The sequence below is a fragment of the Echinops telfairi genome, unplaced genomic scaffold, assembly GCF_000313985.2.
Source record: "Echinops telfairi isolate 266 unplaced genomic scaffold, ASM31398v2 ScPeMD7_23;HRSCAF=83, whole genome shotgun sequence".
NCBI classification, from domain to species: Eukaryota; Metazoa; Chordata; class Mammalia; order Afrosoricida; family Tenrecidae; genus Echinops; species Echinops telfairi.
In genome coordinates, this window is record NW_022103920.1 from 44,063,814 (window position 1) to 44,077,970 (window position 14,157).

Here is a 14,157-nt window from a genome sequence, read left to right on the forward strand (position 1 = left end):
CCTCCCCCTGCTCCCAGAAGTGATCCTCTGCCACTTTGTCCATTTTCTGAGATTTGTCTTGCTGCCTTTGGGAAATGAAACAGCTAGGGAAGTGAGAGCAGAGAACATTCACTTTTTCTTTGGATGAGGACAATGCATGATGGCTGTGTAAATATCCGACCTAATGCAATCCGCATACATTATGGGACAAATCCCTGAAAAATAGGTTAGGAGGTACTGTGAGGGAGTCAAAGGGACAGCACTGTTTCCTGCCCTTACCAAAGCCACCTTCCAAACTCGCTGCCATAGAGTGGATTCCTGTTCACAGTGACCCTCCAGGACACAGTAGAACTGCTCCTGTGGGTCTGTGGGTTACTTGAGCCTGCGAATCTTTACAGGAGTTGAAAAACCTCATCTTTCTCCCACAGAACGGCTGATGGCTTTGAACTGCTGACCTTGTGGCTAGCAGCCCAACTTATAATCTCCTATACCACCAGGACTTCTTAAGGAACTTGTACTTTATTGGGGGGAGGCAAAACAAAGACATGAAAAGTAAAATGGCAATCATCATAACCGATGGTAATGGTAGACACAATACTAGAAGTCATAGCGTAGTAAGCAATGAACGGATTTACAGCCAAGAATTCTCATCTTAGAAATAGAGGAGACCTGAAGGAGGGAGTTGAAGGAGTTCTTTTCATATATGAAAAGCCTTAAAACTTGACCAGTAAATAACATGATCATAAATTTTGAGAAAATGAAGTTATAAAAATCTTATTCTTCCTGGATCAATAATTACCCACGGACTCAACCATCAAGAAATCAAAGATGTGTATATTGGAAAAATCGGCTGCAAGAGACCTCTTTAAAGTGCCACAAAGCAAAGCTATCACGGGTCCGACCCAAACCGAGGTCTCTTCCATTACATCACCTGCACACGAAGGACTGGGCGAGGGAAAAAGGAGACAGAGGAAGAAGGAACGTGCTTGAATTGTGGTGTTTGGGGACAGGGTTGAAAACATCATGGGCTGTCAGAGGAAAGAAAGAAAAAAAACTATTTTGGAAGATGTACAGCTGGAATTCTCCTTAGAAGAAAAGATGGTGAGACTTTGTCTTGTTAATGTTGGATTTGTTATCCTGAGGGGCCTCTTGACAAAGCAGAGGATCAGAGGATCCGCTTCTGTAACTTCTGGTCTGAATTTCAAGGTCAACCATAACTTTTATATTGATTGGCTGGTGATTCCTGTGGAGATGAGTCTGCAGTTGCAGCATGCAGATTCAGCAACAACAAAAAAAACCAACCCAAACTAAACCAGCTGGACAGACTTGTTAGCCCCTGTTTTGACTTCCTTGACTGATTCATCTGGATTCTGGGCTGAAATTGAGTGGGTGGAGGAAAATGCTGTGTTCCCAGAAGGTCAGCAGAGGGGCAGGGTAGCGTGCCTTTGAAGTTATGCTCATCTTGCCCAGACAGAGCTGCCCTGCAGAGTGAGTGGCTGTGACAAATGGCTGACTGATGTGACAGGCAGGGGGATGCTAGCTCTCCAAGAAGAGTCAGCTGATGGAATGGACAGGTAATTCTGAGAAGAGCTGGTGGCTTGGATAACAACAATGGCATATTTACTGCTCACTCTGAGTCAGTGCTGTTCTAAGTATTGACAGGTATTAATTCACTTAACCTGGCTAGCAACTCCATGACTTAGGTATTAAGATCATCCTCTCTTTGGAACCATGGGAACTGAGGCTCCAAGAAAGCTCGTAACTTCTTCAAGGTCACACAGTGAGTAAATGATGGAGTCAGTTTTCAAACCCAGCCTGGGGTTAACCATGCCACTCTCTCACCTAAATGGGATGCTGTGCTGATCAAAGGCATAACCATACGTTCTCTGCAAGAGTAGAGTATCCAGTAGCCATGAGAATAACCGAGACTGTGCTAATGATCCCTGGCCAACACATGGAGAGATCAACAAGCCCTGGCGTGACTGCGACTCCTGAGCATCTAAGAGTGGCACACAACCGTTCACAGACCTCAAGGACCCTTGATATTTTTGATGACAAAGATGTGGCACAGGGTGGCTCTTAGCATTCACGAAGCACCTAATATTTCCCTTCAAAACCAGAGTTCAAAATTGTCAGACAAGTTCAGTATGAAGGAACATCAGCTGCAGGGAGCTTTTAGGTGCGCGCTGCCGATGATTTGCTGTAAATGCAATGTGCTGTCAGTTTAATAGCTGCCTTTCCTAAAAAGCAGGGGACTGCGCTGAGTTTCAAGCTCTTTAAATTGAAAACAAATATATGTGGGGGAAAAAAGAATCCATGAAACATCCCGGACTCTAAAATATATTTCTGCTCGGCAGGGTGATATAGAAATAATACTATTTTGAAAGGGGTTAAAATTCTTCTTTTGAGGTCAGTCTAATATCTCTTGGTAAGAAGAAATATTTCACATGCTAATCGTAAACATGTATACCCATTCTTTGCCAACTCAACCTTTTCCTGGGTTTTATCTGTCAGAGGGAAAATGAATGGTGGTCGTCTTTATGCAGTAAGTGCACACACACACACACCCTCACATTTCCCCCAACAATTAGAAATAAAGCTGAGACCTTCAATACACACCTAGCACTCTCCTTGTGGTCACCCACTTTTTATTTTTATTCTGGTCCTCTAAGTATCCTACCCCAATAAACAATCTGGGTGACTGGAATAGCCACAGATGCTGTATGCGAACACGTCCCCCACGCGTAAATGATTGGAAGGCTGTTTGTATCATTCATGAAAATCTTTCGTCTCGTGTCCTTTTCATCTTGGTGGGGCTATCGTCCTGACGGGATCCTGTTTTAGTCTATGCTTGAAGACGGGATTTATCTCTGCAGCTTAGCCTGGGGAACAGAGAAGTGGAATTGCACTTTCAGCCGCATGTCCTTCAGCTCCTGCACGTATTCACGGAGGTCTAGCTCGTCTGTGGTCTGCACTCTTGCACGAGTTGAGGCTAAAGCAAAAGGGAGCAGGTCTTTCTACTGTCGGTGGCTTTGGAAAACATTAACCTTATCGAAAAAGTTTGTAAGAATTTTCAAGAATTTGACTTCTTATGTATCGTTGGGCTTTCCACTCTGCCCAGTGTGCTGAAAACACCACAATTTATAGGAATTTTAGGACTACAATATGGGTGCAATTATGACTAATTTTGTTTCTTTGAGGTGCTCTTTATTAGTGTGGCTCCCTACAACTGTGGGGTCTCAATCAGCAAGAACACAAGCTAGTGTTTCTGTCCCCACTTTTGTCTCCATATTACTCACTGTGAGGGACTAGAATCGTGTTAATGAGAGGAACGTGACCGAGGCGGCCTGGGGTCCCACACCGATGGCTGATTTGAGGAGACAGAGCGTCTGACTGCACCTGCTGTACCGCCTCACAGAGTCTTCCAGAGGAAAGCAAGCTCACGAGTTGAGTTGATCTACTTCTGCCATTCTCAGCTGCTCCCACCTTCTGGGAAGGCACTAGCATGGCTTTTGGCTTGTTTTTTTGCTCTTCAGTTCTTTTTATTTTTCAAAAGTCAAATGCAATTTTTAAATCAGCCAGCCACAATGTGATTAATGTACTGTCATTTCCCCGAGATATGAAATTTCAGAGTCTCTTTGGAATCCTAATTTCATGTCTTTAGGTTTGATAAAACTGTTGAAGTTTGAAATTTGACTCTATTTCCCTGAATTCTCAAGACAGTGACTGATACAAATTTTAATGTAAAATACTTAGTCACAAAATAATACTGCTTTTCTATGCATCTAGTTGTAGGATTACTTTCCTTTTGTCAATAAAAATAACACTATCTTTCATAAAACTCTAGACAAATTAAGAACTATGATGTCTAATAAAAATTACACATGGTAACATAGGTACTGGTAGATTATATTATATCAGAAAAAGTCCTACTGGTCCCAAATATATATATATTCTTGACTACAGAGCATACACTTATGGAGGAAAAGAAAAGTACTAAACAAGATGAAGCAAAAAAAAAATTTTTTTTTGACACAGTGACCAGATCTAGAATCTCATTCAATTTGGCCCAACCGAGTAGGGTCAAATCCTTACATTAAAAATCCTGCAGCTTGAAGGGCAAAAAGCACAGATCAGCAGGAGGCAAAGCGACGGACGTTTGCTTCTCCTCCGCAGAGCATCTACTTCTTCAGTTGTAACTGCTACCACCTTATGGGAAGGCACCCCAGAGCACGGACACTGTCTCAGTGCGCATGGCTACTGCAAACAGGTCAATTGCTAGCCACAAAGTTGGATGTTCGAGTCCACCTAGAGGACTGTTGGGATGAGGCTTGGCCAATCTACTTCTGAAAACTCAGTCATTGCAAACCTGGTGGGGGACAAAGCTAGTCGGACTCACATGGGCTCACCAGGAGTGGGGTTGACCCAGCGGCAACCGGAAATGGTAACAGCAGCTCCTGCGTCTGCTCTTGTTCCTCCACCCCCAGTTTCATTTTCTACAAGCGGCTGAGCTAACCTTTGAACAATGCAAGGCAGATTTCAGACTGTAGGTAAAAGCCTTAGACGACGACTACGGCATTAGCTGACAATCCACACGCCTTCCCACAGCCTATGAATCTCTATACCGTTGGGCTCCTGCCTAGTGTTGTGTCTCTGACCCTTGCCCTCTCCCTTGCACCCCACACGTCAGTCACACTGGACGTCCCTGTAGTTCTTGATTGCTGAGCTCATTCTCACCGGGACGTTTCTCCCTAGTTTCATCTTACTGAGTATCTTTCAATCAAACACGACTTCCTCAGAGTAGTGCTCTATCCACTAAAAAGCACACCTTTCCCGCTCAAACCACCACCTTCATACTATTCTAGTTCCCCCCCTGCCCGCCCCCCTGCACCCCACCTTAGAAATCAAAGAAGGACTTTGGTGGGCAAAGAGGATGGGGAGGTGGGACGTTGATTGTGAGCCTCCAGCCACAGGAGCTAACCAGGGTTACCCATGGCCTGGGACGCAGGCCACACCAGATGTCTGCAGTGACCCTCTGATCCACCTGTCCAGCGCCTCCACCCCCAGAGCACATAGAAGCAAGCCTCCTTATTCAAACACAGATGAAGTAGCCACTCACTTATGGTGGATCCAGACTCCGGTCTGTTGAGGGAGCTGATGATGACAAAGCCGAAGCCTTCGTTCTCCTTGCGGTGGATGACCACGTCGCTGGGCTGCAGGCTGTGCGAGGCAAAGCCCTCGGGGGGCGAGGCATTGCTGCTGGGGGCAGCGTGGTTGCTGTTGGCGTAGGTGGCATAGTCGCTGCGGGGAGAGCTGTGGTGAGTGGACACGGAACCTGGACTCCTCCCATTCTCTGGGCAGGGCTCCCCTGGAAGACATACAACACACAGGGACTCAGCTATTTAACCAGGGTCTCAGTGAATGACTACAATGTATGCTTGGCATGGCTTTGTGAAATAACCGATGGGTTTCTAGTTCCTTCCAGACCCAGCAGTAGAGCCCAAAGCCCTCATGTTTGGGGCCAATGGTGCTTTTCATCGGAAATACCTGTAAAACCCTCATCCGTTTCTTCTTGGCTGCCCCTTGTTTTATCTTCTTCTTCTTTCGACTCGCAGCCTCCTTAGGCAATGTGAAATGTTAGATACTGGTCTTTTTAGCTGCTGAAGAACTGACCATAGGCAGCCATGCAAAAGGAGTCCACAGTCTTAAACTGTTCTGTGCATAGAGTTCCCTAAGGACCATGGACAAGTTACACACCGCCAGAGGCCACTCACAGTAGGTCAGGAAAGACTGGGCTTGGAGTCTGATCAGGCTTCAAGAGCACACTGAGGAACGCAGCTAAGTGGGTCTAACAGCGAGGGGGTGGGTATCCAGGTACAGTGACCTATCAGAATTTCCCAAAGAGCCACGTTCCATTTAGTGCGTGATACTCTACTAGCAGAGACATGGATTTCGCCTGTGCAGGTAGGAAATATGCTGCTGAAGCACGGTTAGCCCACTCAGGACCAAGTCGGATGACGGCATCAGGCCAAGGGATTACAAAATTTGAATCTCTAAGGTTGTGTGATAGGCCTTGGTCACATAGACTCTGTATTATTATCGCAAGAGATGCTCAAAATTATCGAGAAGGTAAATAAAACCATTCCTTTCATGAGAAAGACATATTTACTGGGAGAAGTGATAGGAAGGTGGCAGCCAAGGGAAGTGAGGGTTTGAAGGGAAAGGGGGTCCTTGGCTCAAAAAGAGATTTATGATTTTTAATTTCACACCCGAGGGTTGGTACTCTTACCAGAAGAGCTGAAGTATGGACCTACCATTTTATCATTAGAAATAAGACTATTTTATTCTGTCATATAACCTGGTCAATGTACTCAAAAGATGTTTATGGACCAGAGGAATAGGAAGGTGGAAAATAATCACAACTAATGAATGCTTTGTTGAGTCTCTAGATATAGTCCCCTATTTAGAATGCTGGAATTTGTCTCATGAGACAGATTAAAAATAATCAGCAAAAGTTCCAGGGAAGGCTCCTAACTTTATAAGCTGTAATTCCATTCTGAAATGAAAAGTCAGGGGACAAAGCACAGAGACTTGAGGAGATGATTTTGTGTCACTGATAAGCTTAAGAAGAAGGAGATAGATGTCTTTGTAGACTCGGATAAAGAGATTCATGGCCTTATAAGAATATATTCATTTCCACTGAAGACAAATGGGTGCATAAGCAAATGTGGTGAAGAAAGCTGATGGTGCCCGGCTATCAAAAAGTATAGCATCTGGGGTCTTAAAGGCTTGAAGATAATCAAGTGGCCATCAAGCTCAGAAGCAACAAAGCCCACATGGAAGAAGCACACCAGCCTATGCAACCACGAGGTGTCGAAGGGATCAGGTGTAAGGCATCATCAGAACAAAAAATCTTACCATAGTGAATGATGGAGGGAGTGTGGAGTGGAGATCCAAAGCCCATTAGTAGGCCACTGGAGATCCCCTTGCAGAGGGGTCTCGGGGAGGAGATGAGACAGTCAGGGTGCGATGTAACAATGATGAGAAATACAACCTTCCTCTAGTTCCTAAAGGTTTCCTCCCCGCTCCCACTACCATGACTCGAATTCTATCTTGCAAGACTGGCTAGACCAGAGGAGGGACACTGGTACAGATAGGAACTGAAAATACAGGGAATCCAGGACGGATGAGCCCGATAGGACCAGTGGTGTGAGTGGCAAAACAGGGAGGGTAAAGGGAGAAGGGCTAGGAGAGAGGGAACCGATTACATGGAACTGTGTGTGACCTCCTCCCTGGGGGACAGACAACCGAAAAGTGGATGAAGGGAGAAGTCGGACAGGGCAAGATATGACAAAATACCCATTTATAAACTATCAAGGGCTCATGCGGGAGGGGCGAGCAGGGAGGGAGGGGAAAAATGAGGACCTAATGTCGGGGGTTTAAGTGGAGAGAAAATGTTTTGAGAAACGATGTACAAATGCGCTTTACACAATTGATGTGTGTATGGATTGGGATAACAGTTGTATGAGCCCCTAATAAAATGTTAAAAAAAAAAAAGAATATATTCATTTCTTGTTTGTAATTACAGAATGGTTAAGACCCAGGCCTGTTGCTTATTAGCATTTGATAAATTATATATGTTTTTCTTTAAGATTTAATTAATCAAGTTTTAATTTCGAAAGAAAGAATGTTTTTCATCTCTCAGAAATGCACCAAGGTCGTAGGAGAACAGGATGTCAACGTCATGTGCCTTTTCCCTCTTTTCAACCAGACTTGAAAACTTTTGGCTATCGCATGTGTGCTCCTCCCTGGGCATCATCATCCGAAGACAAGCTGTTATTGTCTTGGTGAAGCACATGTCCTTTATCAGTCCTTGTGCAACTTGGAAATAAAGTGATTAGAGATAGTCAGGAAGAAGAAAAACAATTATTATGCTGTTACATTAAATTGAAAATCTCCCCGAGTTATTGGACCGAATAAGTAACTAAACGTCATAGGCAGTGACGAGAGAGATCTCATTTTCGGGCTGTCACATTTTAGGGAGTTGAGAGGCTGTGGTTGTCAGTAACGCAGCAACAAAGAAAAATGATCTGTCTCTCCAGTAAGTGTTGGGGAGTGGCTACTGGTTCTAAAGGGGGGATATCATTGATGCAGTCAGCATGTGTGGCACTGGGCAACTGAAAGCCTCAAATACATTAAGAGCTGGCTTTTTCTATTGCCTTTTGGACTGGTCTTTCAACCTCTAAAACCAAGTTCTTTATCTTTAACGAAAGCCCTCATTTAAAATCTGGGACTTAGGAAGTTCTTCAAGTTCTTTCTGATTGACTTTGAAGAACAGCATGGGCCCCACATCATCTTTCTCCTCAGCCGTCAGCTAGAGCCAAGTAAGATGGTCTTTCCAACACCCCTTCCTGATGTAGACAGCCAACTCAACAGGGTTGCTGCAGAATAATACTCGGATTGTAAAATGTCAGAAAGTGACAAAAATACCAGGTTCTAAGCTTCCTCCTCTTTTCTTTTTTTAAATTCACTATCCTCCAGGATCCCTGACTCCGTCTTCTGGCTTACATGCACACGGGTACTTAGAATTCTGTCACTTCATACCTACGCAAGTAAAATGATTCATTTGTTTTAGGTTACATTTCTGTTTCTTCTCCACCAGCCCCACTGCAAACAGCCACTATTGACTGGGAGATGGGCTTCCTTCTGGGGAGGAAAGAGCCTTGGACAATGCTCTCTAGGTCAGATCGCTTAGACCAGAATAAGCAACCACTTGCCAAAAGCTGTCCCAGGTCTGTAGACCTATTTATTTTCACTTCTTCATGGTGGCTTGCACCCAACCCAACCCAACCCAACCCAACCCAACTCAACCCAAGCCAAACCACTGCTGTCAAATGGATTCTATCAAATGCCAATAGCGACTCTTGGCATTCGGTTGACAATAATTCAATAACTGTCAATAATTTAATCATATCAACAAGAGTTGCACAGTTATCACTATAATCAATTCTAGAACATTTTCTTCTTCCTTCTACTCATTGTTATTCATGTAATTATTTTATTAATATTGTGGCAAAAATATACACAACAAAACATTCTCCAACAACTTCCACATGTAGAATTCAGTGCTATTGACTATACACTCTTTTTGTTGTACACCATTATTGATATCCTTTTCCAAATTATTTCCTCACCATTAGCATAAACTCAATGCCCTCCCAGCAAAACTTCCTCCTTCACCCACGGTAACCATTGGACACATTTGGTTTCTTTTTTCTTTAGTTGTTTTCTTGATTTAGTATTCACATATCACACACTCCCATATTTAAACACTTTGTAAAAGAGTTGAATATGCAGCATCACAATCAATTCTAATGTTCCCTTCCACCTCCTGCATTCATTGTTTGTTCCCCAAATCCCCTCACCCTCACTATGCCTCATCCCATTCTCCCACATCCCAGATAAACCACTATATCAGTTATTGCCCAGACTAACTTCTTACGTGAGTAGAACACCTTGTCTCTCTCCTGGGTGGCCTGTAGAGTGTCCAATAATTGTTCACATTGATTGCCAATGTTTAGAACTAGTGATCTTTTACAGAAATAACATTCCCCTTCTAAATTGATTATGCCCAGTATTGGCATTTCGAGCCCCTCTGATGGCTGGGACCGAGGTGAGATCTGAGATGAAGGATGCTCTAGGGAGAGGGATCAGCATGTGCAATTTGGTGGTACAGTGTGCCCCTCCTTCAAAGAACTAAAGGGATAATGCCAAGGGAGTTCTAGCTCCTTTAGAAAAACAAAACAAAACAAAAAACTGGCAGGAATCAGGTAGAATTGGGTAATGGCTTCTCTTCGAATTGAGTATGTACTTTATAGACTAGCACAGACCTTACCACTCCCTAATGTCCCTTGCAAATGATCCTTTTTTCTCATTTATAGTCTCACGGAGTGATAAATCAGCGGGATTTCCCTCCTAGACCATGTTCTGAGAACCATGGCTCTAGGATTCTCTGACCCAATGGCTTCCCCTGCTGTCAAGGTATGCCTGGGCCTCTTGTCGGGATGGTCTAGCAGATGGCTGGTGACACTGCAGAGGGGCCTATCTTACCTTGAAACATGGCCAACGGGTGACCACTGTGGCATGTCTGTGTGCAGAATTGGATGTGTGGACTGAATGTCCACATGTATGTGCACAAGATTCCCCATGGTACCTGGTGGAAAAGGGGGCAGCTTGTGGCTGTGGGCCTGAAAATGTGAGGGGCTGGCCTGTCTCATGGTATTTGAGTTTGTGCACTCCTGATTTATACATATCAAGGAAGACAATTTATTTAAATGGATGACATTGTGCTTATAAAGGGCAAAGATATGCATTTGGTGCAGACAAAAAACTGCAGTAACCAGGACAGAGGAATGCACCCTAAAGACTGCCTGAACCTTTCACTTGGTTGCCAAGACAACCTTTCCTTTCTTGGCATTAGCCTGACAATTTGATTTGCCACCAGGTTTTGGAAAGGTACTGATACCTTCAAGGATGATGCTCTCTATTTGATTCCGTCATAGAACTTTCACATCAATTCTAGGTTTACATTTCAGGAGATTCCTCAGAGACACCCTCCTTTCTGAAGACTGTGAGTATTCAAAATAATGTGTTCTTGGGCTGAGTGTCTCAAAGCTGGACTCCAAAAGAGATACACTTAAAATGTTGACTTTCACGGTAACACTTAAAGTCAATCTTCTAATATCATTGGGAAAACACAACTAAATCTTAGAGGTGGTGATATGGCGAAGCCACTGTCTCTCAAAACCAGCTGAAGATACAAGACCTGTGCTACGGTTAACTAGTAAATAACATTGACTATGTTACTGAAGGTTTTCTTCCTATAGCTCACAAGTTCTCACTTTCGAGGGAGTCCCTAGGGAGTACAAAAGCTAAATCCTGAACTACTAACCAAATGACCAGTGGTTCAAAGTTACCAAGAGGCAGCTGAGAAGCAAGTCCAACTTCCAAAAGGCCACAGCCATTGAAAGCCCCAGGGGAGACCCACCATTCACATCTGAAATGCACGATTGCCATGCATCTGAATGGACTTGATAGTGACTTGGTTTTTCGTAAGCTTGCTTTTGCCTAGTTGGAAATGCCATGCTTCTATCTTGAGGATACATGTATTTTCACTTAATGTGTGAGGTAGCTTAGTTGTGGCATTAATTTTCAGCTAATGTAAATAATCTGCATCATTAAGAATGGGTGTGTTCTTTGTCTTGAGCATCAAGGGAGAGCGTATCTGAGCATCCAGACCTCGAGCAGTGTCTATTGGTGAGGACTAACATTGCTTCTGACTTGCTCTCTTACGTGGCTGGTTTCTTGGGACCCTCTGTCTTCTGAGGGGGAGAGGCAGGGCATTTGCACCCACTGGGGCAATGAGAAGGGTGAAGCGAATAATTTCCGTGACCTGTCTTCTTCCCTGCTCTTGCTCTTTTGCACAAGAAGGGAGCACCAAGGTCCTTCTTCCTCCATCTCTTTGCAAGCTGTTTGCTCACCTCCCTTCAGATTTGAACCCACCCATCATAAGCCATGCTGGCACTGCCTACTGCCTTTGCGTAAGCCAGCAGTTGCCATGGAAACAACCCTGACTCATGGCGACCCCATGTGGACAGAGTATAACTGCACCCCACAGGCTTGCCAATGGCTGAATGTTCAGAGATTGATCATCAGGCCTATCTTCTGAGGCACCTCGAGGTGGCCTTGAACTACCAAGCTTTTCCGTTGCAGCTTTGACCACCTGTACTCTGCTTTGACCACTAAAGGACTCTGCGTTTACTTAGGAAAGAACAGTAACAATGATGGCAACACCCTTGAAAGGATGCCTCCCCTGCCACCTCCACTTGCGGTTGTCCTTTCTCATTAGAAGGGGGAAATGGCAATGAGGAAGAAGGCTTGTCTTCCTGTGATTTTTATTTTTAGATTTCTTCCCATCCAATATTTTTATGGTCTTTCATTGTGTATCAACGTATCTTTTGCTAAGCTTAATTATTTTCACTACGGATGCAGCCTTTGAGGAAGCATGAACTGAAGCAGCCTGGAAATCCTCCTGGGGTGACGGGCAGTGCGCAGCAGAACAGGCTTCCAAAGGGAAGGCACTGGACACACTTGGAAGCCTGGGCTCACTCTGTGAGAATTGCAGCAAGGAGCATCTTCACGGAAGTCATGCTCCACAAATTGTAAATATGTATATAAAATGCAGCATTTGGCATCCACTCTAACAGCTTGGGTTGATTAGAACAAAATTCAATTTGCCATAATCAGCTGGTAGCAAGGGGAGCATAAAATTATGTAGATGCATTGGTTTGGGGCTTCGAAATATATGTCCTTGTAAATCAGGTATCTTTTTAATTTATCTCTGAGTTGCAGAACATATAGCACGGCAAACATTTAATTTATTTTTTATTAAAAATTACTCTGCAGGGAGAGAGATGGTTAAATGCTAACCAGGCAAGCCCTGTCTCCTCCTGGCATCTGGCCCCAGGGTAAGGCATACTTCAAGGTGTTTTACTTCTTTGGGTCAAGCGGTAAGCCATGAATTTCAGAGAATGAACGGCACCTCTTAGCAAAACCTCCATACTACTCAGGATATATAGTCTCTACTGGCTGGAGAGCCTTCTGACTTGCCCTTCTAAATGATCGTGTTTGCTCCTACTCTAGTTTTGAGAGAACTCAAAAAGCAAAGGGTTTTCAGTGTGACCAATAAGCTTCCTTGTCTCGGATATTTCAGTGAGTGATAAGCCATTGGCCATTTTCCCCCCTTCTAAATGTTATCGTAGCCCACGTGGACGACTCCTCACAGCAGAGACTGACATCTGTTAAGGGTTGGTCTACTACCTTTAAATTCCATGAGATGCTGCTAGTGGTAGAGGGAGGTCAGGCAAAGAACCCAATCTGTTGCCACCGAGGTAATGCTGACTCCTGGAAAGCCATGTGCATCAGAGTAGAACTGCACTCAATAGGGTTTTCAATGGCTATGATCTTATGGAAGTGGATTACCAGGCCTTTCTTCTGTGGTGCTTCTAGGTGGATTAGAACTACCAACCTTTTGCTGAGCAGCCAAGTGAAAACTGAGCTACTCAGGGTGGGAAGAAGAACTGAAAATGGCATAAGGAAATGCGTTCTGGGGGATAACCCAGGTGGCGCTGTGGTCACCCATTGGGCTAATTGCTGAGTCAGCAGTTCAAAGCCACCAGCTGCTCCTTGGCAGAAAAATGGGGCTTTCTACTCTCGTAAAGGGTTGCAGTCTAGGAAACTCACAGGGGCAGTGCTACGCTGTCCTATAGGGTTGCTATGCGTTGGCAGCAACTCGATTTCAGGGAGACTGAGTGAGGGGAAGGTTGGGGCAGGCAGGATGGTCATCTTGTGTCTACAGTGCCACTGGTGTATTTTAGACTACTGGTAGCACAGCGGTTAAGCATTTGGCTGCTAACCAAAAGGTTGGTGCTTCGGATCCACCAGCTACTCTGTGAAAGAAAGAGGTGGCAGTAAAGATTTAGAGCCTGGTGACCCTCCCTGGGAGTTCAACTCAGTCCTACAAGGCTGCTTTGGGGCAGAACCCATTCAATGGCAATATGTTTTACTTTTTTTGGGGGGGGGGGCAAGTTCCTGAACCTCTGGGACTCAGTTTCCTCATCCATAACACGTGAGCTCATGTCTTCATCCGACATTAAAGAGTTTGCATGAGGGAGGGGCTGTCAGGGGTCTGAGCAAAGTGGCCAGTCGGACGCTGGGACAAAAGCCCTCTGCTCGTCACTGAGTTCTGAAGAAAGACCATCATCCCTCAGATGATCAAAGTAAACAGCATGGTTGCTTGACACAGACACATCCCTTAAACACATCATTCTTTTTAGGTGGCAGGTGTGTGAGGGATGTTGAGGTGGTGAAGAGAGCAGAAGGTACTTGAACACAGGGCTGAGTTTCAGAAGCATGGCTTTGGTGGATTCTTTGTGAAGCAGAGAAAATGCTTGTAAAGGGAATAGTTACTTCTAATTTATCTGTTTCATAAGTTTGGAGCTATAGGCATTATATTTTCCTCAGAGTGGGGTGCAGCTACATTTTTCTGTATCAGGGTAGCAGTAGCATTGGTATCTTTTATGTGGCTCGGTGTTAAAAACTAATTTTCCATCATGGTCA

General features: G+C 44.5%; 1 protein-coding gene across 1 annotated transcript in view; it reads right to left on the bottom strand.

The window, feature by feature from the left end:
- MAGI2 (membrane associated guanylate kinase, WW and PDZ domain containing 2) overlaps positions 1-14,157 on the bottom strand; it is a 1,552,529-nt gene that overhangs the window by 169,039 nt on the left and 1,369,333 nt on the right. The window contains exon 16 of the mRNA XM_013004634.2: positions 5,099-5,347. Coding sequence (XP_012860088.2) covers positions 5,099-5,347 — 249 coding nt within the window. The remainder of the gene's footprint in view (positions 1-5,098; positions 5,348-14,157) is intronic.